The sequence below is a fragment of the Oryzias latipes genome, chromosome 3 (genome assembly GCF_053564925.1).
Source record: "Oryzias latipes strain Hd-rR chromosome 3, Olatipes_Hd-rR_3.1".
In the NCBI taxonomy this organism is placed as follows: domain Eukaryota; kingdom Metazoa; phylum Chordata; class Actinopteri; order Beloniformes; family Adrianichthyidae; genus Oryzias; species Oryzias latipes.
The window spans coordinates 32,217,845-32,244,729 of record NC_136239.1 but is presented as its reverse complement, the minus strand read 5'-3'; the positions used below and the strand labels follow the sequence as shown (position 1 = coordinate 32,244,729).

General features: G+C 39.5%; 1 protein-coding gene across 4 annotated transcripts in view; it reads right to left on the bottom strand.

Moving 5' to 3' along the window:
• hcn4 (hyperpolarization activated cyclic nucleotide-gated potassium channel 4) overlaps window positions 1–26,885 on the bottom strand; it is a 93,891-nt gene that overhangs the window by 41,014 nt on the left and 25,992 nt on the right. For all 4 annotated transcript variants that reach the window (XM_078944619.1, XM_078944618.1, XM_023950458.2 and 1 more), the window contains exons 2-3: window positions 20,167–20,590; window positions 4,073–4,234 (exon numbers count right to left, since the gene is read on the bottom strand). In XM_078944619.1, coding sequence (XP_078800745.1) covers window positions 4,073–4,234; window positions 20,167–20,571 — 567 coding nt within the window. In that variant the 5' untranslated portion in view covers window positions 20,572–20,590. The remainder of the gene's footprint in view (window positions 1–4,072; window positions 4,235–20,166; window positions 20,591–26,885) is intronic.

The window sequence follows — 26,885 nt, the reverse complement described above, 5'->3', positions numbered from 1 at the left end:
TTTATTTAATTTCTCATTCCCATTCAACTATTACAAAACAGAACAGACAGACTGCCGTCTTATTTTGCGGTTAAAACACAAATGTTATATGCTGTATAAAATATGGCACATGCTTACTTATGGAAAACGTAATGACATTTTAGCTGGTTCAAAATGTGGCGAAAAAGTGATTATTACTAAGGCTTTCAAGTCAAGTTTTTAAAATAACGTGAAAATAAAAAAGGATTTACAAAAACTTTTTCTTTTATCTTTATTCCTTTAAATCCCAATCTTAAGCTTGATCAATAGACTATGGTTGATACTTTGATCCCCAGCACTGACAATGTCCCTGAGCAACACCTCCACACATTATTCTGTCTCCTTGCTCAAAGAGATGAAAACGAAGCTAAATTTAGCCCAACTTGGGAACATCTCAGGGGATGGTGTCTTTTGTTATGCTTAAAAATAAAAGAGGCAGATTCAGTAAAACAACTGATCCTGTCAGAGAGGCGGTAAAGTGTGATGAACTAAAAACATGAAAGATCTAAGTACCTGAAAGTACCTGAAATATTTTCTATGACAAAATTGCTTAGACTCTGGTTCATGAACATTTAAATCTTTTTTTAAAATTTATTTTAGGGTAATGACTTCTCTCTTTTTTTTTTTTTTTTACTTGTCCTGTCCAACAGCTGGGCAAACAGATGAGAGCTGAAGGCCACTTGTGTAGGACATATTTTACTCTAACAACAGGGGTTATGAATCTTCAGACAAACCAGAGGTATGTCTGAATAAACCCCTTTTGTAATCAAGGCCAAACTTTATTAATTTTAATCGTATTTGAAAATCTATGGTGTTGGACCGGCCGGAAAAGGAAAGGAGGGAAGAAGAGAGAGGAATGTTAGAGGGGGGGGATAGAAGGGTGATTATAGAAGGGGGGGGGGGGGGTAAAACCATGAAGCAGCATAAAGCAACAAGTTTCTGGATGGTAATGCTCATTACGGGGAGGTTCAGATGTAAATCAAGTCTGTAAGGGCGGGGTCTGTCCACACACACATTCAAATATCACAAACACAGATCAAATGTTCACATTTCAATATGTACACAACACAAATATTGTTCACACACGCATACTTATGCCTTCAAACCAACTAGTGAATATTTCATTCAATCACGCAAAATATTTGTGCAAAGGTGAGCTAACACCTGTCCTCAAGTGAGTGTTTATGTTATCTAAAATGGATGATGGAATGTAAAAAGAAGGAGGGAGAGGGCCCAGTCATCCCCACACCCAGACCCCTGCCGCAGCAGCGGCAGCCAGAACCCCCCAACACCCGCACGGCAGCTCATTACATTACATTACATTACAGCTCGTGGGGGGACAGAGAGTGCAGCTCCGGCCCAACCAGGAAAGCAGCCCCCCCGCCGCGCCAGAAGGGCCCAATGCGGGGCCCCACCCCAGAAGAGCGCCCACAGCCCAAGACGAGCACCTCATCACCACCCAGGAGTACAAGCCAGGACACCCCAAGGGAGACCCACCCCGCGCTCCAGGCAGCCACCCACCCGGCCCACGGTTGGTCCAGGAAGGAGCAAGGCAGGGTAATGACTTCTCTAATGTGATAAATATCCCTGGTAAAACTAATGTATAACCAGTCAGAATTTTACATTATTTTGTGAAATTTAAAATTGTGAAATTTGTGTTTTTAACAGGTTCTTGTTGCATTCATTCTGATGATGGGGGACACATAAAAAGAATTTAAGCTTAAAATTGCATCTCTGAGTATTTCTATATTCAAATGTTGGGAATCAGGAGCAGACAAAAAAATGCTTTGTACAAATTAGATTTTGTGTTATGTAGAAAATACACTGAGCTGGCCACGACCACCATTCTCTACTCCATTCATATGCATCCACTTGCAGATGACTTGATCTGTGTTTCTTTGTTTTCCTTGTCTGAGCTGGAATCTGGTTCAAAACTGTACAGGTGGATAGCTCAGATTTTGTTGTTGCACCAGTAATGTTAGATTGGGGGTGTGAGTGGCTGTAAGCTAATGGGAGAGTGTGTAAAACAGAAAGCTTATGGGTGACGGGAAGGGGGCGCAGGGATTTCAATGGGCCAACAGTCACACCTCCAAAGTCAGAAGCAAAGTTTTAACTAACTCCTGCCGCTCTACAGAAACTATGTCCTTTTTTTAATTATTATTATTTTGTCCAAAAACAGCATAATCATAATTAAAAGATGACTGTAAAAATAGATCTAAAGATGATCAGATTGGGACTTTGAAGGAGTTTGAACCCATTAACAACCCAACCGAGACAAAATCAATTTAAAAAATAGTGTTTTTCTGCTGCTTATTGCCTTGGGGGAATCATACACACAACCAATGCTTTTAATAATATGTTTTCTAAAGGTGCTCTACCGTTTGGTTGAACAGGCAGTTTTAAATTGCCACTTCAATCATCCTTTTGATTTTTTTAAAAAAGCAAAATAAAAAAAACCTGGGTCATTTTCTAGGACATTGTTTCAGCAGAATGGCAGAAAATTTAGAAATTCACTTCTGAGTTGTGGGCGGAACAGTTGAGACAGGAAAATCCTGACCCCCCTCTTTACCACCCCATTGCTGAAAGCTCTCTGTTTTACATGCTCTCCTGCGAGCTTACAGCCACTCACACCAGCCTAACATTACAGGTGCAACAAGAAATATATTCACAACTCAAATCCTTTCATTGATGACATTTGTAAATCTGCTACAGAATGGTTACAAATCTAGGGTTCAGATTGTTGTTTGCCTTGTATTTTAATTTATGCTGAAAGTTTTTTTTAGATTTTTCATATATGTGTACATTCTTGTTTTGTTTTTGTTTTTTTAATCTTTGTTTTTGTGAAGAGCTGTGCCTTGCATCATTATATGGTTGTGTATGCGAGAGTTTTGTAATGATTATATTTCAATAAAAAAAATTTACAGGTCCAACAAAAATGGTGAGCAAAATTCAAGATATCTAGCTGTACAGTTTTGAGCCAGATGCCATTTCGGACAAGGAAAATTAAGAGGTGCAGATCTATTTGTTTACAAGTGGATCCATCTGAATGGAGCGGAGCAGTGAGCTTGTAGTTTGCTGTAGTAGCTTCTTCGTCACAACTGCAAGCTTCTTCCAACAGCATGTTTGCTTCAGCTCTTGATATACCACAATTTGGATGAAGAAATACTAAAAAAAAAATCAATTTTGGGCTGAACTTTCTCTGTATACGTCCTCCATCGTGAGAAAAATGCTACTAGAATGTGTTCAAAACACAGAAAACATGATTTTCATATGAGTGGGTCTTTAAAGGGTTAAGAAAAAAATAATAATTAGCACCTACAGAAAATTTGTCTTGATTAGATCTATAGGAATATATATATTGGCTAGCTTTTATGTAGTCATATAGAGAAATACAGCATGACCAGAAGAAACATAAAAGCATATATTGACAGCCCATCAACTACTGGGTTCAAACTACATATACATTGATTTACTAAGACACATTTTTAAAAGAATGAATCATCACTAATGTCCATCCAAACTATGGTACAAAATCTTTTAACAGTATGCAGTCCCGAAATGACGCCACATGAGGTGGCGGATTGTACATCCAGTATGACGCAATCTACTTGTAAACTAATAAAAAGAAAACACTTTACTATTAGTCACCTTTAACAAAAGGCTGCTCTACAGCAGCTGCTTGATAATACATCAATTTAAAACACAGCATGACAGCTCAGTGGAAGCCGCTGCATAAAACTCAACCAGTATTGGAAAAAGGGCTGTCTGTCCTCTTCGGAAAATCAATGTCCTGACCGCAACCTCCTTCCACACAAAAAGCGCTCATGGCAGGAGCTCCTAATAAGTAAAATCATCAGTAAATTGAATAAATGTGGGCAAATGGAGTAGATAAATACATTTGATTTAGGTTTTGAAATGACAGATATGCAATGCAATCTTTCCCAGGAAGCTTAAGGGTTTTAGTACAGTAATTACTGAAGTGACGGATGAGATAAGACAGACCATAATCTGATTGGAGCAGGCGGCAGAACTCAGTTACAGCAGGAATACTTACCACCATCTTATTTTTGGACACCCAGCAGTCAGCGGGGAAGTCCTGCAGCATGGGCACCAGAAACTGCAGGCAGCCATCCCAGTGACACAGCAGCAGCATCATGCCGATCAGATTGACTATCCGCACCATGGCACTGGCCAGGTCATAGGTCATGTGGAAGATCTGAAGGAGAGGAAGAGGGCGGGAAAATGGGTTTGGATTAATGACTTAACACGCTGGCTGTCAAATCCTTAAAATCTTTTTTTTGATTGCAAGAGGCGTGATACATCCTCAGAGGAGATTTTCCCACCTCTCCACAGGACTTCCCAAGATCCCTTGGTTTGTTCTTTGCCCACATTATGCACATAATTCCTGATACTGGGATTTGACGGCTGTGCTCTAAGATGACAATTTTTTTTTTAAAAAGGCTTTATAAATTGCCCTGTAGGGTTCAATCCAATGGGAACAGCCAGAAACTGGGACCACAGCTTCAAGTTCCAGCGCAGCTAAATCACTCTTATCAGCTGTGGCTCATACAAACACAATAATTTTACAAGTAGAGGTGGTTGTGCTTCAGGGGTAAAGTGTTCTCTGGGTTTGCTAATCCCTATGATAAACATACTCATAGGGCGCTAAAGGACTGGTGTAGAATTTAATGGTCTCAACTATTCAAAGGCTTTTAATCCCATTGAAGACTACTATGTGCACTGCTAGCCACTCTGCTACTTATTAAAATCCTTTCCCTGCTTTTAAAGAGGTTTGAGTAAGCAGGAGGGGGGTCACTTTGTTCTCTGCAGTAGGTGATGATGAAGAAAGAAAGTGGAACCATTCCCATCATCCCACTTTTACTCCGCTCCAGTTTGCAAAACCCCTTCTCATTTTTCGCTTTTCAACTACAAGTCATTTGAGTATTTACAGGTTTGTTTGTTTTTTGAAGAGAAATTGCTCGTAAGGACTGATGTTTTGTTTGTAGGTATTGAGCTGCTGCACCATCAAATCACATCACTTCAGTTAGCATAAAGCCAGAGGTATGCTCTGAAAAATGTGCCCCTCGAAATGAATAAAAGCATCCTCACTCACACTCTTTGTCTGTCTGCTGTCTTCCCCTTCAAATCCAAATCTTATCTCCTTGAGTATTTGCTCAAAATCTTGATCACTGGCAACCTTTATTATTGTCACCCAAATCAAATCCACAAGTTTAATGCTTTACCAAGTCTGTAGTTTTTCAGCTTTAAGTACAAATAAAATCTGCAATAATCCAAATAAAATCCTCAAGGTCAAAAAGGTTTATTGTCATTTGTTAAAAAAGCAACTCAAAATATATACTAGCAAAAAAGATTGACTTTGGAGCTGATATGCTTTAATTTTGTACTCACACAATAAATTATTTCAAATGTTCACATTTGAACTTGTTTACTAAAAGATTAAAATGTTTCAACATTATATATCAAAGATTATTCAAAGAAAGAAAAAAAGATCAAGTTTTGTACCAACAAGGAAATATTTTCTGCCACAGAATCTCTTTTATTGAAGGGTCAAAGATGTATAACACATTTATAGAAAAAAAAAGTTCCTTAACTTGTATTTATTAAAAGTAGGAAACCTGATCAAATGGTATTTGTTTAACCTGCTGGAGCTGAATCAACTTTGATAAGTCAGACAGAGAAGGGAATTCAAACATGTAAGCATCTATTAATCAAGGTCTATCTCAAAATGTGGAAATTGTAAATCAGAAATAGTTGACTACATTTTTTTGCTACATTTTTTTTTTTAAATACACTAATTGAAAAGTTAAAAACCAAAAGTGACAAATTTGAACTTACTGTACACACATCAGAAAAGATTGGGGACCGTTGTCATGAATAAGATCTTAGACATTACGGTCAGGATGCAATTATAATAAATTATTCATTTGTCAAGTTTCCATTTTTGGCCATGTGGTCTAGAAGTAGTATATCCTCATTTGCATTACTTCCTGTGACATTAGAATTACTTTCTGTCTTGATAATTATTTTTGATGCTCACTTTTTCTGCACATGTTTACAATACACAAAAACCATTAAATTTAAACAAAAGATATAATTTAGTAAAGACTTAACTAAAAAAGAAACTTGTATTACATTGTTTTTCTTTAAAGTGATCACATAAAAAAAAAAACATCTACTGATATAACGGGATCTGAACAACTGAATAAATTTCAAATAAGAGCTCTGGGAATCCTGCGTTTTATTAAATATAATTCAAAATTTAATATGTTGTTTTTTTGGTCCCTAGTCCGTACTTTAATAGTTTAAGACTTTTTTGTGTTTGTCACTATTTGATTTGTAGTCTTAACTAATTTCGTGATTAGGAATGAGTGCTTTTGTTTATTGAATAAATAATTACTGTATAATGTTATTGTATTTAATTAATTTAGATTTTTAATCCCTTTTTTTGAAGATCTTTAGTCATTTTAGCTTAATTTAAACTCCAGTATCTCTTGCAGTCTGGGAGTGCTTCAATTATTGTTAATTTTTATATAAGAGGTTATAAACTCCCCACATCCTGAGTTCTATGAAACTATATTCAAAGTCAGCAAATTCCTGAGGCACAAAAGCTATCTTTCAGTGTATAGCTGCAGCCCCTGAATGGCATTTTCATTCAACAATAACTCTTTCTATATTTCTATTATGACTGTGCTCTCAATAGGTCTTTGGCACTTAACCAGTGAGTGGAGAATAATGTCGATGAGAATTGCGGCAAGTAATGTCATGCAAATCCCCAGTTTGTCACCCAGACTATACTGTAGGAAGGTCATTCCCCTATCTTCCTTCACAGCTGTAATCTGTATAAGAACTGCATTAAAAGGCAGGTAAAGACTTTGCACAGTCTCAAACATCTCAAAGTTTAGCTCTCTGAGGCAAAAAAGAAGATATAGTTGTGATTTTCCTTTAACTTTCAGCTTACAGATGAAAAACGCTGCACCTTCCAGCAACGAGCGTAATTTAGTAGCAGAAACATCATGTTCTGTAAGTGATCAAAGCCGAATTAACACCACTGTGGAGTGAATGCAGGCTGTGAACACCCAACCTGTAAAAGGACTTCATGTACAACAGTGCTGTACAAGGAGGATGATGAATTGCCAAGTGCTCCTTTTTAATTGACAGGAGTACATCAGCGTATACAGGAGAGCTTTGATTGATGAGGGTGCAGAGACACATGCAGTGTTTTAGAGGGGAGGTGCTGCTCTCCATGTTATTAGTGCTTCTTCTGCCTTACTCAAGCTATTTTTGTAATTAGATTTTTGCAATCAAAAGTCTGTTATGTCAGACGATCTCTGGCAAAATCAACCATCAAAACATATAAAACATCTACTGCAGTGTGGTGTACTGATGGAACAGCGAGGCTACAGACATGGTATCAAATAGAAACACAGCAAGTTAAAAACGTGGCTAAATTTAAAGGTTATGGCTTACTGCTATTAGACATTTACCATTTATTTGAAATTAATAAAAACTGCAGAACGAGAAAACAAAAGGGACTGTAGCTCCAGGTGATTTGATAACAAACAGACATCCAGAGATCAGATGAAACTCGCTGCCAAGTCATCTCTAACAGATGGAGTAATGAGCAGGATCCAGGTAGAGCATAACTGCACACATCCCATGGTGCTGATAGCAGCAGCCCAGACACAATTAATGCAGCCCTTTACCACAGCATATGTGCTGCAGAGGATGATAAATGTCTGCCTCGACTGTTTTCAAATTGAATTTGATGCTGTTTAGCAAACTAAACTCAAACAAGTTAGTTCACCACGGAAAACAACTTTCTCTTCTTCTTCTGTTACTCAGTATTAAACATTATAAAGATTTAAAGTGATACAAAATTAAGAAGCACACTTTAAAGTACACTTTAAAGTAACACTTTAAAGTCCCACTCCGATCATCTTTTGATCCATCTTTAAAAGGATTCGCAAAGGTCTTGTGTTTGTGCAGTTTTTAGGCAAAATCAAAACAATTGTGACATTTTAGGGCAAAACGTCTGCAGAATGGCAGGAGTTCATTAGAAATCCATCTCTGAGTGTGGACTGGAGGATTAGTCCGCCCCTACTTCCCAATATCTCTTTTTTGAAACGGTCTCCCGCACAGACACTCCCAACCTAACATTTGTGTTGCAACAAAAAACTCCAATATTGGAGTAGTCCAGCTGTACAGTTTTGAGCCAAATGCCAGCTTGGACTAAAAAAAGTTGTATATAGATCTTGTCGTCTATGAGTGGATCCATCAGAATGGAGCCCAGTAGGGAGCTTATGGCTGATATGTCACACCTACTGGCTTTTTTCCAACAGCATTTTACCATCCACTCTCATTTTAATAAAGAAATACTCAGAAACGCAGTTTTAATCTTGTTATACCGTTGAAACTAGAAGTTTATATACACCACATAAACACACATATGCTTTTTTTTTTCTCACCATCAGACATGAAATAAAAGTGAAATTTTCCTGTTTTAGGTCAATTACAATTAAATAAATTGTTTCTATTTGCTAAATGTCAGAATAATGAGACAATGGGTTTTTTAGACAATTTTTTATTATTATTATTATTATTATTTTTTTTTTTTTTTTTTTATTATTTTTATCAAAGTCAGAAGTTTACATACACTAAGATCACTATGCCTTTAAACCATTTGGGAAACCCCAGATAATGATGTCATTTCTCATGAAGCTTCTGATACATTTATTGACAGCATTTGAGTTAATAAGAAAGACACCTATATATATATTAGAGCACATTTGAAACATGCTTGCTTGTTTTTAAAACATCGGGTCAGTCAAAATAAATCAGTCAAGATATTAGGAAGACAACTGTGGATTTGCACAAGTCTGGTCCATCCTTGGGTGCAATTTCCAGATGCCTGAAGGTGCCACGTTCTTCTGTTCAGACAATTGTACGCAACTATAAACATCATGAAAACGTCCAGTCATCATGTCGCTCAGGAAGCAGACGGGTTCTGTGTCCCAGAGAAGAACGTACTTTGGTCCAATGTGTCCAGAACAACCCAAGGACAAAGGCAAAAGATATTGTGAGATTCTGGCTGAAGATGGTACGAATGTGTCATCATCAACAGTGAAACGAAATGGGCTGAAAGGCTACTCTACCAGGAAAAACCCATTTATCCAAAAGAAACATAGAAAAGCCACATTAAAGTTTGCTTAGGCACACATGGATAAAGACTTCCAGTTTTGGAAGTCCTGTTGTGTGACGAAATTAAAATTAAACTGTTTGGCCACAATGACTATAGTTATGTTTGGCCTAAGAATATCATCCCAACTGTAAAACATAAGGGTGGTAGCATCATGTTGTGGGGTTGTTTTGGCTCTGGAGGGACTGGTGCACTTCACAAAATGGATGGCATCTTGAGGAAAGAACTGTATGTGTAAATATTAAAGCAACATCTGAAGATATCAGCCAGGAACTTGAAGCTTGGGCACTAAATGGATCTTCCAAATGGACAATGACCCAAAACATACTCCCAAACTGGTTACAAAGTGGCTTAAGGATAACAAAATCAATGTTTTGTAGGGGCCATCACAGAGCCCAGATCTAAATTCTATTGAACATTTATGGTCAGAGCTTAAAAAAAGGCGTGGAGATGCAAGGCGACCTACAAACTTGGCTTAGTTACACCAGTTCTGTTGGAAGGACTGGGCCACAATTCCTACCAAATCTTGTGAGAAATTTGTGGAAGGATATCCAAGATGTTTGACCCAAGTACTGCAGTTTAAAGGCAATAGTACCAAATACTAATGAAATGTATGTATCCTTTGACTTTGATAAAAAAAGTATTAAACGAATGTCTAAAAAAACACTAGTCTAATTATACTGACATTTAGCAGATAGAACTAATTTTGTTAATTGTTGACCTAAAACAGGAACATTTTACTTTTATTTCATGTCCAACAGTGAGGGAAGAAAAGCATGGATGTGTTTTTATCTGGTGTGTGTAAATTTAAGTTTTCAACTGTATGCCCTCCATCATGAGAAAATGCCACAAGAACAAGTTAAAAACACCAAAAAGACAGTTTTCATCAAAGTGAGAATTTAAGTTGATAAAGGGAAGACGAAACCTCCTTAAACCCTTAACTTCAAATCTTCCTACTTATTTCCCATATTTGTGGTCAATCATAATTATAGACACATAATTATATTTTTATTTGGTAGAGATGAAGCTAGTGTGAGACCTAAACATTCATTCATCATAAAACTGTTCATATTGGCAAGAAAAAGCACAGCCGTTTGAGCTTGGCGTGTTAGGAAATCAGAATTTGTTGAAGAATATGGTTGATCATCTGTCAGTTTACTTCTAGAACAGAAAACAACATCCTTGAAAATTTATAACGCTTTGAGCGCAAAGAAGGCAGCAACAGATGATGTTACTGAGGGTGGTCGCAGTGGTCAAGAGAGAGCATATGGGGGCACGATCAAAGACCACAAGCATTGCTGTACATTCTGGGAAAGCTGCCAGAGGAACACTGTGCCAGTCATAAAGAACCAACCATGATGTGTTTATACAATGATGGCTTTACTGACTTTAAGCTATAAAACTTAAAGTGATCCAAGGCTGGAACGCATTAGGAAAAGAACCACAGTTGATTAAGGTCATAAAGGTTTGCAGCTGAAGGAGGTGTAATCTGTAGTAGCCTCAGCTTTCTAAAAATCAGTTTGGTGGATTTCATGCCAGATTTGACTAAGTCCAAGAGATCAACTGCTTTACTTGATTAGTAAAATCAACCGTGTTTTTGTTCATTTTTTAAGGTGAGTCACTCATAAGTGGGAGGTAAGCGGCTGGACAGCTCAGTTGGCTGTGTGTAGGACTGGCGCATGGAAAAGCATCCAGTGTTGGTCCTTAAGCGAGACCCTTCACACCACTGTCTGACTATGTAGCCACACGGGGGTCCAAGTCTGGGTTCCCTTGTGCTGGTTCCCAGCCCGAATAAAATACAGGGTTGTGTCAGGAAGAGGAAATATCTCTGCCCAACCATCTGAAAGTTAAAAAACTCATAGATAGGACAGGTTACAGTGTGGTTTTGGTAGGGAGTTAACATGTTTACATTTCATTTACATGCAGCAAATATGAAGCAGAAAAACTCGATCATTATGGAAGTTTGGCAGAAACAGGAAAAGTGGATAAGAATGTGAAAAAGGGGATGTGCTGGAATGAGACCAAGGAGTTGTGATTGGAAGTTTGCCAGGAGATGAATTGTAAACATACCCTCACCATCCAATCACAGATTTTGACACCAACCTTGAAATGCCAAGCATTGCACTTACTAAAAAGACCCCTCCTTAAAAGTTTGATGTAAGGACAAACAATTTCCTCTGGACTCCCACTTTAAAAAGTTTTCAAAAGTCTGTTCTATGCTTATTGCTTTGTTTCTTTTCATGACAACTGTGGGGGAGTGTACATTTGTGCTTTTATCAGTTGTTTTGGTTTTGTTCAAACTTAAATTTTAGTATTGTTAAGAGTTTAAGTCTTTGGTAGCTGAGTCGGGACTAAACAAAACTCTGTTTAACCATCCATTAGTATTGATCTGGGTAAAATTAGCCTAATTTTCCTCAGTTTAAAAAGAAAGAGGTGTGTTCTAAAGTGGTGTGACCATTATAACACACATCGTTGGGTATACAGTAAATTTGGATTGGGTTGTCTGTTTGTTTTACCAGTTAAAATCAAAACAATAGATCATGGTAGAGTGTTGAGAGAGATGTTTTTCCCTTTATGTTCTGCCATAATTTGATTTTACAAGAAATAAAGTATCAAAAGCTTGTGAGAATGGTACAATGATCTAACAATTATTCAGTCATTCCCTGAAATCCTTTTCCACTCTGAAATGCCATCAGTGTTTGCATGGCTGCTGTGATCACCTTTGATTTTAACAAATCACTTTTCTTGGGATGTGAGCTAAGGTGTATTGTCCATAATAAGTAACAAAGTTAAATGAGCACATGACACAGATTGAATTGTACAGCATTACAGTAATTATTTTCTATGTTACCTTTGGGAACTGCACCTTTTGTGGTTTGTTGTGTTTTGTAGTTTTTTAATGCAGGCAGGTAGAAAAATAAACCTTTAAGATACAATTGCGAAACACAGAGTGTAGTTCATGCTGAATAATTGGAAACAAAAGGCACAAACACTTATTTATTATGGAAAGAAAGACAGGACAGCTTTTTCCCCAACTTCTGGGTTTAGGTCAGTTTTCTGCTTTGCCTCTCATCCTTTCATTTTATATCTGGTTTCAGTCAGTGCCACCACTGATGGAGATTGTTGTTGGATTAACTCTACATTTTGTTAAACATGGCCATATCCCAAGGTGATATTTTGTGCTTTTTTTTGGTTAATTTTTCCTTGTTATTTAATAGTCATGCTTTGTGTTCAGTTGTATCCAACACCCCAGGTTAATCTTTAAAGCTGTTTCCTTTTTATTACTGCTCCTCATCCTTGATTCTTTGTCACTTTCAGATCATGGTGTCTTCACTGTTCTCACAATCGAATTATTTTAACCATATTTAAATGTATTTATCAAAGATTTACCGTAATTTCCAGACTATAGAGCGCACCTGTTTATAAGCCGCACCCATTACATTTTTAAAGGATAAAACATTTTGTACATTTAAAAGCCACACCTGTCTATAAGCCGCATGTGCCCACATTGAAATGTGTTACACAATGAAGATGTGTATGTGCTGAAACCATGTATGTGTAAGAAAGAGGGGAGAGCGCATGCAGCGGAGGGAGGAGAGAGTTCGTGCAGCGCAAGAGGGAGCGCTCTCACTCACTCTCGCTCTGCTCTCCTTCCTCTTACACACGCACGCAGCGCACTGACACACATACACATTCTACAACACCTATATAGTTATTTTATTAGTTAGATAGTAGTTAGTTGTTACTGTTATTTGTTAATAAAAAAATAGTGCGTTGTAATCATTATTTGAACCGGTATTCATTTGTGATGCGGCAGCCGGGGGATTTTGTGTTGGGGGGGGGGGCGTCCTGCTTTATCATCGCGGTGATCAAAAATCCCACACCGTCACAGCTCTATTCCAAACAGTGCCTGTGACGCTGCAGTAACTCGGCAGCAATATGGTAGTAACAGCACTAACAGGGCTGCTTAAAAAAAACATACTGGTAAAAGTCACTGAGAGCAGCAGTAACTTACAGGCGCGCCTCTTCGCGGCACGCGCCTTCTGTGCACTGAAACCATGGAAGTCTTCCTCCTCAGTGTCGGATTGGAATAGCGTCAGATATTCCTCGCCACACTGTCTCAGTCTTTCCTTCTTTGTCACTGTCACTCTCATCCTGAGGCAAATTCATTCCTGAGCTCGCGCTGTCCTCTCAGTCACGCAGCAGACTGGCTTTTCGAAACCCGTTAGTGATGGTGGATTTTTTCACACTGCTTTTAATGATTGCTTTTATCTTTAAAGCTGTGTCATATACATTTCTTCTTGCATTTTCCATAATGAGGGTCTGTTCGTGCATTCATTTACAAAGGGGGAATTTACATTAAACTTGCGTCTTCCTCGACACATATACCGTGTTCCCCCATCTCACTCTTATCCTTTCTGCTCGAACGCCCCTATAGCGGCCGTTAGAAAAATGCATTAAAAAGAATAAAAGAAAAGAAATGCATAAATTAGCCGCATCATTGTATAAGGCGCAGGGGTGAAAGCATGTGACAAAAGTAGCGGCTTATAATCCGGAAATTACATTAGTTTCAGTAACTGAGCCTGGTGTATTCAGTTCCTCCGCAGCCTTCCATTCAAAACATCTTCTTGTGCTTCCTGTAAATGTGTTTTTGCAGTTTTCCATATATTTTTCTAAGTCATGCATCCTCACAGGTTTATATTCTTAGTGCTTTCTTTGTCAAATTTAAATTTTAGTCCCCCTGTGCTTTTTGCTGGATTCCTTTACATGTAACTTGGCCCTCCCTCTTCTTCTGCATTTGTGTCCTCCACCTTGATTGTGACAGTAATATGATTTGAGTGATGATAATTCTGTTGTCTAGTATTTCTAAGTTTAGCCATGGCCCATTACCAGTCCATTTGGAGTCCATCACCGTAGAGTGGAAGAGATTACTGGAAAATAGTCAAGACATTTATCACTCTTCCTTAATGTGGAAGTCCTATCAGGGTTTATGCCAGGGTCATACATTTTTTCTGTATGCACTACACACTGTGTTTTTTCTTTACTATCATTAATTTTTTTAATTTAATTTTTTTTATACTGTACATATATTTAAAACAAGAACAATGAGAAGAAAGCTTCCCTTATTAAAAAACCTCGTGACCGCAAAGGTTAAGTTTGCACATTTGCTTAGAATTAACACATGTATGTTGGAGATGTTTGACTACAACACATGATATAGATGTCAGCATCTCATCGAAACTATCTAACAATAGGAGAAGGAGTTTGTATTAAGCTTAGTAACTATAGGAGTTAAACCTCAGTGACGGTGACAGCACCAGTGTTGCATTAAATGGTCCAGCAACACAACTGGGATTCAAACTACAACAGAACGGCTTACAGAAGACAAATGTCTATGTATTTATGCTGTAATAAATCTGACTTAAACTTTTGAACAGATACACATTTATTTTACTCTATAAGATAGAGTTGAAGGTGCATGGAGTGCATTTATTTTTTAAAAACTTTTCCTCACTTTTAGCACCACGGTCCCCTGTGTGATGGCCAACTTTATGATCAATATGAATCTATGGATTTGTAAGCGTTACATTGAACCACTGAGGTATATTCAAAGAGTATCTGGTCAGAGGGGGGTGGTCTTCTCATTGTAAATGCCTTGACCAAAATGTCATACTCGTGCATTCTGTCATGCTGGATGAAGCACAAGGGTGGAATGAGAAGTAGGACTGAGAGTAGACCACAGGGAACACCCTTCCATCATCCGTCTAAACAGGCCTGGCGGACTTGGATCACAAAGAGCCACCGTGACTCTGCTCGCAGCCAGGATGCACCATTGAGCTGAATTACACATTTGAGTGGAACGGTTTTTTTAGGCAAGTTCATTGTGGTTATTTATATCATGCAAGGCTTATTCAAGCTTTTGAGGACCTGTCACCATTGCTTGCAGTTTTCATTATAAACACAATAATAGCCCATTAAGTCTATTATTCCTGTTTTTCTTATCTCTGGGAGACCATTCCTTGGTTTAGGCAATGGTTCATTGGGTGGGGAGCTGATTGGCTGATTTGCCTGATTTAAATATTGTCCATAGATTTGCTGGGTGGAAATAAACGGTGCCTCTCTCCTTCTGTGTGAGTGTGAAGTCATGTGGCTGACTTCTGTAAAAGCGTGTGAGGAATCGACTTATTGTGTCATAACATAAAGCTCCCTATGAAGGCACAGCCAAACATCTCAATTTAAAATGACTAAATACAATTTTAGTAAAGGGAGAATCATCTTACCATAGCTGTATTTATGGGTGATTGTATCAAAAAATAAAACAGCTTGTGAAAATTTAAAATAAACTACAAAAATACTTTTTTGTGTGTTTTTTAAGTGTTTAAAGCCCCACTCCAGTCATCTTTTGATCAGCTCTTGTCTCACGAATGTCTCTACATCCACTCTAAAAGCAACATTTATATTCATTTAGTTGGCCAGTTAAGACAGTTGTGCCATCGGCATCAGGGATGATGAGACGAGCCCCTCAGAGCTCAGTCATTGTAGCCCAGTCCTGAATCTGATGTACAACAGGATGACTAATTTCACCCAAGACACTGGTTCATCAACAAGAAACGGCTCCAAAGAGGAAGATATCCCGTCTGAGTTTTAGTTTGATCCTGATGAAGAGTGACAAGAGGAAAGTGACAGAAGAGAGACAGGGGGGATGGATAATGACAGTCCGCTCTTCTTGCATGTTTGTGTGTCTGTGTGTGGAATATTATGCATGGCAGGGATAGCACTGCTTTGCATCCACCATCACTCAATCCCTTTGTTTGTTACCAACAGTTTGTTTCCTAAAGCATTCTTGTACCTGAAGAACTTCAAGAAAAATAAAGGCAGTTGGAGCAAAAATGATGTAACAAAAAATGACATAAAAAGATTCCCATCTTTGCTCTTCAGTGCTCATCTAATCATCAGGGTCTAATTGCAAATAATTACAAAACTTAGTTAAAAGCCTTTGCATTCAAATAAAGAAATTAAATTCAAAATATATTCCAGCCCAAAAGACCTTTTCATTAAGGAATTTTCCCAAGTTTGTGGCTGAAAAGCAGACAAATATGCACCCAAATTGCAATGTGTTGACCAAAAACGACCATCATATTACGTTTTCTGTTTTATGTAAAACAAAAATAACGGATCCTGCTTTTACTCTCCTGGCTTATCATTTTACAGAGCTTCGACTGATCTACTATAAATGCAAGAGCAGCATTTTCAGTTTTATACAGCAGTGGTCCCAAACCTTCAGTCCACAGACCGGACTATATTTTCATGGCCGGCCTGTATGAGCTAACTTTAAAAAAATAAAGTTTATCTTCATCCTGTGTAAATTAGCTGCAGCTGGTTTAATCAATCAATCAAATATATTATTTGTACTTTAGATTTTATGTAGGAATCATAGAAATATGATATACAGTAGATCTCCCTTTAACCCATAACTGTCAATGTCAAGCTGAAAAAAATTGGACACCAACTGACTTTTAAGGTACAAAAGATATACACAAAACATAAAAATTAAGGTTCTCTAAAACTGGTGTTTTTTCTGAATTTATTCATAAACATGAATGTTGAGACATTTTTTTGCAGCATCCTTTTAACATTACACAGCCACTTGCTGAATATTATATATTATTTTTATGGTGTATGGGAACAACTGTGGCAATAAATCCATATTTGGAGTAAAGACTCCTGGTTTTTGTCTGTGAAATGCAGCTTCATCTTCTTCTGTTTCCTCACTGACTCTTTTTTGCAAAAATAAACTTTTAAAAATATGTTTGTTTTTTGTTAACTACGCTAGCTTATTTACCGGTAGCCGCTTTAAGTATGTGGCGGACAGATTTTCTTTACAGGATATCGGATTCAGGCCCACATACCCAAGTGGCCTGGGTCGCATTTGAAAAGATCAGATCTGTGTCGTTCAGACTGTCACAAAAAGATCAGATACAGGTTGCATAGGGGAAAAAAAAAAAATCGGAATCGGGTCGATTCATCCTGCAGTGTGAACGTAGCCTTAGATTGCTGAAGTAATCGTCTGTGAAAACCAAAAACGTGCAAGTGGGCTGTATTTGCTTTGTGGTTTTGCATTAGCATGAAGGACTGCTTGGAATCCCTGTTCCCCTTTTGTTCTTTTCTGGGAAGACTCATTGCAGCAATTTTAAAGTCTCACGCTCAAGGACACATCAACAGTTTGTGGTTATGTGCCAACATGTCTGAGCCTCTGGGGGCTCTGTGGCATGTTCTCCAGAGGATATGCGTGTGCAGTTCATGTCAAAAAAGTTACTCAAAGGATCGTAACAGGCATATGTTCACATGCTCAGGGATGATAGCATGTCATGGCTTCTGAGGGTAAAAGTACAGACCTCGGAAAGTTTTTTTTTTTTTTTTAAATAAAGCATATTTGATGGGTTTGTTGGAACAGTTGAGCCTTATTATAACATGAGTAAAAAAGTCACAAGTTTTGTGGCTAAAAATGTTCACTAAATTTCTCCAAAAAAGTATTAAATTTGACAAATAATCTGCATTGATTGCAAACATTTTAGTCTCCAAATTAATGATATCCTGAACATTTAAAACAATCAACAGCTCCTACAGTTAAAAAAAAATAATCTGTCAGCTTCCTGGTTTTAGAAAAAAGGCCAATTTAAAATGTACCATAACATTCAAGCTGTAATCTTGATGTTGGCGGTAAAAAGCAGCATAAATGGGAAAAGTCAAAAAGCCAGTCAGGTACTGACATCTTGGCAACAAGTTATTCAGCAGTGACAGATGACATTTCTAAGTGTACATCAGGAGTTCTGTGGCGCTGAGGCAAATCTGGCCTTTCGCTCTGTCTGCCTAACAAGAATTAATCAGACAAACACACAGATATGCAAAACAACAGCGGGACATGCTCAGAGAGTGTGACGTTGTCTTTCTTTCATAGTGTCATAGTTTCACACAAAACTGCACTATGTTGACACTTATTGCAGAGTAAACATTTAGCAGCAGTCTGATGCAGGCTTTGCCCTGAACTCCACGTGCCGCTGCCTTCATTTGTGTTCAGAAATACAACAGCAAGTGTGAACAAAGACGCGGAGCAGCAAAGGTAGTCTCCCCAGTGATATATTTGAACTTTTCCTCTCTTTGAAATGGCATCACAGAGGCCCTGCATGATTAATGTCACCACACTTCTATCCACTGTTCTTCCCAGAGTGCCAACTGAATATTTGAAAAGCCCCAACTTTGCTGTCAGTGGCAGGTCTGGATGTTCTTCACTTTGACCAGTATTAGGTTGGAATTTACCTTTTCTAAATGCAGGTAAAACGGACACAACCTTATAAGCACGTATTCCTGTGTTTGCATTTCTAGTTCTACCACGACAAAATAAGAGTCTAGACAAAATAAAAGTGTATTCTAAACAATCCATCACTCCTTGACTTTGATGAACGTGTTACAGTTCAATTTAATCTATTTATATGCAACGTTTCTTAAGATAAAGATTGATACAATTTGTATAAAGATAAATATTTTGTCTACAAAAAAATGATGTTGACATCACAGATTAGAGTGCTTTTGCCAAATTAAAATAAATGTACCCTGAGCAGTGACGTCAAACAAAAAGATGCGTCACCACTGGTGCACGTCAAAGAATTCTTGTGCCTGTCTTTATGAAGAAAGATGTGGCTTTACAAGAAATTTGTCCAATTAAAACTAAAGCAAAACAGACTTTTAAATGATTACAAGCTTTGTTTTTCTCTTAGAGCTTTGAGGCATTCTTGCTTGTTATATTCCTTAAATAGCTTTAAAAAAAAATTGATTCAGGTCTTTGTCTTTTTATCAAATAAGTACTAAAATCTGATCTGCAACAAGCAATTTTGACCATTTGTGCATTTAAATGCATTGAGCTTTTAATATATTAGTAGATTTATTATAAAGCCAATCCCAGTGGTTAATTGTACTAAAATTGTGTTATTTACCTAATTAAAGTAGGAATTGTAAAAATGCCAAAATTTAGAATTGTGAAGAAATATACCAAGTATACTTTAAAATTGTATTAAATACAAACAAACTACAAGAAACTTCTGTTTTTTTTAGTTTTAATATCTTATTTTTACTGTCTTTCCACACAGGTTTTGTAAGTGCTTGAAGAAAAAAATCCTCAGTGTTATGAAGGTGGTCTGAAAAGATTTCATGTCAAGAACTAGATTAATTTCTTATTTTTGAAAACAAAATTTTTTTTAGCAGTTGGCTTAAACACAGTTTTTTACATTTCTCCCTCAGTCAGGCTGAAAATGTTATGTTTAATCGAGTTTCCCTCACTGTCACAATTGAATAAAACGGCTCCATGTTGACTGTAATCTGATATTCTGATGCTTTCAGTGTCTATTACCTCTGAGAATAAATAACAAGATTCATCCAGTGAGATCAATGGGAACTTTCCTAATTATTGCTGCAATTATAATCAAAGTGTATACTGTAGCGGAATCTGTTAGAACACTGCGCTCCCACGGCTCACTGGAAAGGCAAACAGAAAACTCATCAATATCACGCATTCATCAACTTATTGGTGACTGGAGTTTGTAACAGAGTCTGTAAAAGCCTTTTACGTTTTTCAAGGTAAAATGTTATTAAAAGCAGTGAAAAGAAGCAGATTTAAATGGAACCAACTTAAAGAATGTGATTTTTGGAGGATTGAAATTACATTTTGCAGGTAAAAACTATGCTAGATATTTGAAACTTGCACAATTGATAGTTTTTGTGAGTTTTCTTGTCAACTCCTAAGTCTTTCTGTAAAAGAAGCCATTTAAACATCAAAGGAATTCAGTTTTTACAAGAAAATGAAAAAGTTTGCAAATGACAAACTAGACAGGATTCAAGGTAATGATAAAGTCCCATTCCAAGATGAACTTTCTTACCTCTTCCCACTGGTGAATATAGCGAATGAGTCTGGAGAGGCGCAGAAGTCGTAGCAAACTGAGGATCTTTGTGAAGCGGACGATCCGTAAGGCGCGCGCTGTCTTGTAGAAATCTGAGTCAATGCGCGTTTCCACAACAAGAAAGATGTAGTCCACGGGAATGGAGGAAATGAAGTCCACCACAAACCAGCTCCGCAAGTATTTGATCTTGATTTGCTGTGGATCCAGGATGATCTCTGTATTGTCCTCTTTGACGATCCCCGTCCTGAAGTTGAGGACCAGGTCCATGAGGAAGAATGTGTCGGAAACCACATTAAACACAATCCAAGGAGGTGTATGCTCATCCTTAAAGAAAGTGATGCCCACGGGGATGATGATGAGGTTGCCAACCATTAGCAGCAGCATTGTCAAGTCCCAGTAAAACCTGGATTCAAAAAGAAAAAGAAAAGAACGGTCAGTTTTTTGGACACCAACTGATGGTGTAACCCTTTTCCGTATTGACTCTTACTGGAGGTCAGAAGATAAAGAAGACAACTAAACTAAGGTTAGACTTTTGTTTGAGACAATGAATGTTCACACAACATAAAACCTGTGTCAGTATGGATAATGGGTGTACATCAGTGTTATGACTTCCGATTTGACAGGTTTGACAGCACTGAATTCCCACCCAAGGCTTCAACAGATACGCCTGAAAAAGGATTCAAAGCTACATATAGATCCGATGGTTACCTGTACCACAAATAATATAAAAAAAAAATTGTTTCTTTAGCCATAAAAGGACAGTCCTTCGGCCATTTGTGAAGCTGCTTTAATCAGTTCACTTTGAGCGCAACTGTTATAAATATTTTAATCTTTATGCATGGGTACAAGTAAAAAAAAATGTTTGAAGATTTAGTTATTGATTTGGTGTGAACAAGTACTGCAGTTTGTCACACAACTTTCCTCCAATTAAAAGCTCCTAACCCTTTTACATCTGAGCTTTAGCTAACTAGTTTAGAGCTAACTAGTTTTACCTTGTTTAATTATAAAAACCCTCTTGAAAAATATAAAAATTAGTTATTCTGTTATTTGTTTTCCACAAAACTACTAATACTTTTTTGTTATAATTATAAAAAGTTGTACAAAATCACAAATCTGAAGTGAAACAATCTTTAATTAAATCAAGTAAAAATCTTTGAACTTTTATCTTTTTCAAGCTCCGTGTGATGCAGTACCTTAGCCTTTTGTGCCATTACAACCAGATACTGCAAAACTATGAATGTCATTAGTGTTACACATTGAATTTAAGGTTTAAGGATATGTTTTATTTGACTTCATTGTTGACAAAGAATAGACAAAAAGTGACATTTGGCCGTATTCATACCAATGAGCGCAGTCATCAAATACCATGAAAAGTGTTTGGTTCGACCTTTCTTTTAGCTGAATAGAATCAGAATCAGAATCAGAATCAGAAATACTTTATTGATCCCACACGTGGGAAATTTGTTCGTTACCATAACAACTGACAGGAAAAAAAGAGTAAGAATAATATAAATAAAAATAAAAAAGAGAACAAGGAAAATGTGGTATAATTTAAAGAGCTATTTACATAACAGTGCAGGTAAAGAGATGTGCAAAAGAAATGTGCAAAATAAAGAAAAGAGGAAAAAAAAAAAAAAAAAAAAAAAATGTGCAAAGGTTATCTTCTGCATTGTGAATTATTGAACAGGGTTATAGTATTTGGCAGGAAGGATTTCTGGTACCGGGCAGTTTTGGAGCGGAGCTGTCTGAGCCTTCTAGAGAAGGAGCTCCGCTGTTTGTCCAGAACAGGGTGGAGAGGATACTCTGGGTTGTCCATGATGGATAAGAGCTTGTTCAGTGACCTCCTCTCCATCACTGCTTCAAAGGTTTCCTGTTTGCAGCCAATGACAGAACCTGCCTTCCTGATCAGCTTGTTCAGTCTGTTGGTGTCACTGACTGCAATGCTGCTTCCCCAGCAGACCACAGAGGAGAACAAGGTGCTGGCCACCACAGACTGGTAAAAGATCCCCAGCATCTTGCTGCACACATCAAATGACCTCAGCTTCCTCAGGAAGTAGAGTCTGCTGCAGGCCTTTCTGTACACAGCAGTGCTGTGGCTCCTCCAGCTCAGTCTGCTGTCGATAGTCACACCCAGATATTTGTACTCCTCCACCGCTTCCACATCCCTGCCCAGGATGCAGAGGGGTTGTAAGACAGTCCTTTTCCTCCGGAAGTCGATCACCATCTCCCTGGTCTTGTCCACATTGAGCAGCAGGTGATTCTCTCCAGCCCACTCCACAAATCCGTCCACCAGCCTCCTGTACTCCTCCTCCCGTCCACCGCTTATACACCCCACAACCACAGAGTCATCAGAGAATTTCTGTAGGTGACATGACTCTGAGTTGTGCTGAAAATCTGAGGTGTATAAGGTGAACAGAAATGGAGAGAGCACAGTGCCCTGTGGGGCTCCTACACCACTCAGCACCACGTCAGACAGGACGCCGCCCAGTCGGACAAACTGTGGCCTGTTTGTCAGGTAGTCAGTGATCCAGGAGACGGTGGACGCACCAGCACCCATCAGCCGCAGCTTATCACCCAGTAAAGAAGGCCGGATGGTGTTAAAGGCACTGGAGAAATCGAAGAAGGTGATTCTCACCATGCCTCCGCCACCATCCAGGTGTGAGTGAGTTCGCTGCAGCAGATGGATGACAGCATCATCCATCCTAACCCCAGGCGCGGCCGGTAGGCAAACTGCAGGGGGTCCAGAGAAGAGCTCACCACCGGTCTCACCTGAGCCAAAACCAGCATCTCCAGCACCTTCATCACATGAGAAGTGAGGGCAACTGGACGGAAATCCCCGGGGTGAGATGAAGAGGTCTTCTTAGGAACGGGGATCAGGCAGGATGTCTTCCAGAGGAGGGGCACCCTCTCCAGTCTGAGGCTCAGGTTTAAGAGATGCTGGAGAACCGCAGACAGCTGGTGGGCACAGGTCCTCAGGGTACGAGGGCTGACGCCATCCGGGCCGGCTGCTTTGTGCTGGTTAAGTTTCTCCAGCTGTTTCTTCACCTGGCAGGCTGTTACAGTCAGACAGGGAGGGAGGGGGGTGGTGGTTGGACTGGGGGGAGGGGTGATGGACTGTGGGCCCAGTAGGTGTGGTGTGTTAGAGGGGGAAGGAAGGTGAGGAGGTGTGGGGGGTTCATGAAGGGGGAGGTCAGACAGCTGAGAGGCAGCAGGAGCGGGGGGGTGGTGTGGTGGAGTTGGGGGGGAGGAGGTTGAGGCATTCAGAGAGCTAAACCTGTTGAAAAAGGTGTTAAGCTCGTCAGCTCTCTCTTTGCTGCCTCTGATGGGTCTGCTTCTCCCCCCACATCCTGTGATCTTCTTCATTCCAGACCACACCGCTCTCATGTTGTCCTGCTGGAGTTTGGATTCCAGCTTCCTCCTGTAGGAATCTCTCCCGTTCCTCAGCTGATCCCTAAGCTGGTGCTGCACCCTCTTCAGCTCCTCCCGGTCTCCAGACCTGAAGGCTCTCTTCTTCCTGTTCAGGAGGTTCTTCAGGTCACAGCTGATCCAGGGTTTGTTGTTGGGGAAGCATCGAACAGTTCGAGTAGGCATAACAGACTCCTCACAGAATTTAATATATTCTGTGATGCAGTCCGTCATGCCATCAATGTCCTCCCCATGAGGCGTGCAAAGAGCGTCCCAGTCCGTGGACCCAAGACAGTCCTGCAGGGCCTGCTCCGTTTCTGGGGTCCACCTCCTCACAGCCTTTTTGTGGACACGTTCCCGCATGGCAATAGGGACATAGTTTGGGATGAGGTGAACCAGGTTATGGTCAGACCTGCCGAGGGGGGGGAGGGCTGTGGCTCTGTATGCCTTCTTTGCATTTGCATACAGCAGATCCAGAGTTTTATTTTCCCGGGTGGGACAGTTCACATATTGAGTGAAGTCCCCAAGCGTTCTGTCCATGGTGATGTGGTTGAAGTCCCCAGTAATGATGCAGAAAGAGTTAGGCTGCTGTGTCTGCAGGCGGGAAACGGTGGTAGTGATGACGTCAGCGGCGGCCTCAGCATCGGCGGATGGAGGAACATAGACATTCACCACCACAACCGATGTGAATTCCCTCGGCAGATAATAGGGCCGGAGTCCCACCGCCAGCAGCTCCACATGCGGCGTGCAGAGTCGCTCCTTCACGCAGACGTGTCCGGGGTTACACCACCGCTCACTCACGTAAAGAGCAATCCCGCCTCCCCTCTTCTTACCGCAGCTGGCTGCATCTCTGTCCGCTCTCACAGTCGTAAAACCAGGAACCGCGACGCTGCTGTCCGGGATGTGGGAGTGCAGCCACGTCTCGGTGAAGCTCAGTAGGCTGCATTCCCGATACTCCGTCTGGGTGTTCATTAGCGTCGTTAGCTCCTCGGTCTTGTTGGCCAGTGAGCGCACATTCCCCATAATGACTGCAGGCACGACAGGCTTAAATCTCCTTCTGTTCATCTTAACGTGAGTCCCGGCTCTGCGACCCCGACGTCTCCTCCGTATCTCCTTCGGAATCTCATGCCGAGCTCCATGAAACAGGCTAGGCTCTCTCAGGGCCAGCAGCTGGTCGCGCGTGTAAACAATGGCCATGCTTTCCATTGTTATTCCCTCCGATGTGAGAATATCAACGATAGAAAAAAGTAAATAAAAAGCACAAAAATGGAAAAAAGACAGAAATAATAAAGAACAACAACAATAAAAAAAAAAATTTGAGAAAAAAGGAAAGGAGACGATGATTACAGACTTGAGTAAAAGAGTGATTACAGGAGCTATGGCAACAGGCGTCCGTTCACGGCGCCATCTTATTTGTTTTGAATTGCCTAATTCCTCAGGTTTTTCACTTTATAGGTCTAACACAATCTTTAATAATTTATGGCTTGGATCATCATAGTGAGAGTGTGTATAAATGTTGTGACATGCACAGTCCTCCAAGTTTTAAAAAAGGCTAAAGCACCGAAATGTCACATTTGGACACAACTGGATAATATCTTTGGTTTGTTACAAGGAAAACCTCTGCATGAAAGCATAAACAATGTTACACAATGACAGGTTCATTCACCACCACAAGCACACATGTACAAAGTGACAGTAATTGGAATTCTTCAAAGCAAGAGGGTATCTCCTGTTCCAGCGTGTTGTCAGGTAGAGTTATATTTAGACAGTCATTGCCATATCCTAGCTGGCTCACATTAGGACTTAAAGCTCAGCAGGATGAATAAAATGTCAAAAGGCGAGCTAGTTTGTTTGCCATTTCTTCATTTGTTTTTGAAATAAATTAGATTACTGTATTTTCTGCACTATAAGGCACACTTGAAAACCTTCTTTCTTTATATATATTTAATTACTAACAAGGTTGGACGTTAGAGTAGTCTCAGTAAAATTTGTTTTAGCAGTCTCGGTCTGTTTCTTATTCGTGATGCAAACATGGTTTGGAGTTACTGGTATTGGGAATTTGATAACGCTTCTAATGTGGCCAACGTGTTAGTAACAAGTTCTAAAGTTACTTTGAATGCAATAATTAAGTCTGACTGACTAACGTATGGACTTAACTCCTTTCCACTTAGTGGTCCAGTACGGTACGGTCCAGTATTTTTTGCATTTCCAATATAAAATGGACCCAATAAGCCAGACCGAACCGTATCATTTTGAACCCCCCGTTGGTTGTAGGTCAATAGAAAAAATGGAAAAATGGAACGGAACGGTTATGTCTGTTGAAACCCATGTATTGGCTGAAGGTCATTGCAACAAAAGAAAGCAGCTGTATTTCTCTTTGCCACACGTAGTTTTCTCTCAAACATTAAATGCTTTGCATATATAAAGTAACATAAAGAATAATAATAATAATAATAATGGATTGGGTTATCTGGTAAATGGTAAATGGCGTATACTTATATAGCGCCTTTCTTCCTACAAGGACAAAGCGCTTTACAGTCACAGACCCATTCACTCACACATTCACATTCACTCACACATTCACACACTGGTGGCGGCTCCGCTGCCAAACACAGGCGCCCGCCTACTCCCAGAGGCAAGGTGGGGTTCAGTGTCTTGCCCAAGGACACTTCGACTCATGGGCGTGCAAGGGGGAAATCGAACCTGCAATCTAACGATCATGGGTCGACCGCCCTACCGCTGCACCACGGCCGCCCACATCTACGCTTTTCCAGGCACTTAAAGCACTTACAATGTATCTCCATTATTCACTCACTCCTCATTCATACTTGGTGATGGTAAACTACTGATGTAACCACAGCTGCCCTGGGGCAGACTGACATAGACGTGGCTGCCAGTGCGCGTTTATGGCCCTTCTGATCCATCACTGGGACATTCATACACATTCACACACCAGTTGAGCAACGCTGAAGGCAGGGAGGGTAAAGTGTCTTCCCCAAAGACACAACTACAGTTCACTGGGGGGAGCAGAGATTGAACCACCAACCCAACGATCATTGGATTACCTGCTCAACCGCCTGAGCCACTAAAAGCCAAGTGGGGGGAAAAAGGCTTTAATGGGCTTTATACTTTGGTATGCCCTACAGGACATACATTTGAAAAAGAACCATGTATTGATGGTGCAGCTTTTAACCTGGTACGCCCGTTTTGTGTGGGAAATATGGTAGCTCAAGTTTGGTCATTCATTGCTCTTTTTTCATTTTTTTGTTTATTGTTGATACCAACGCCACAAT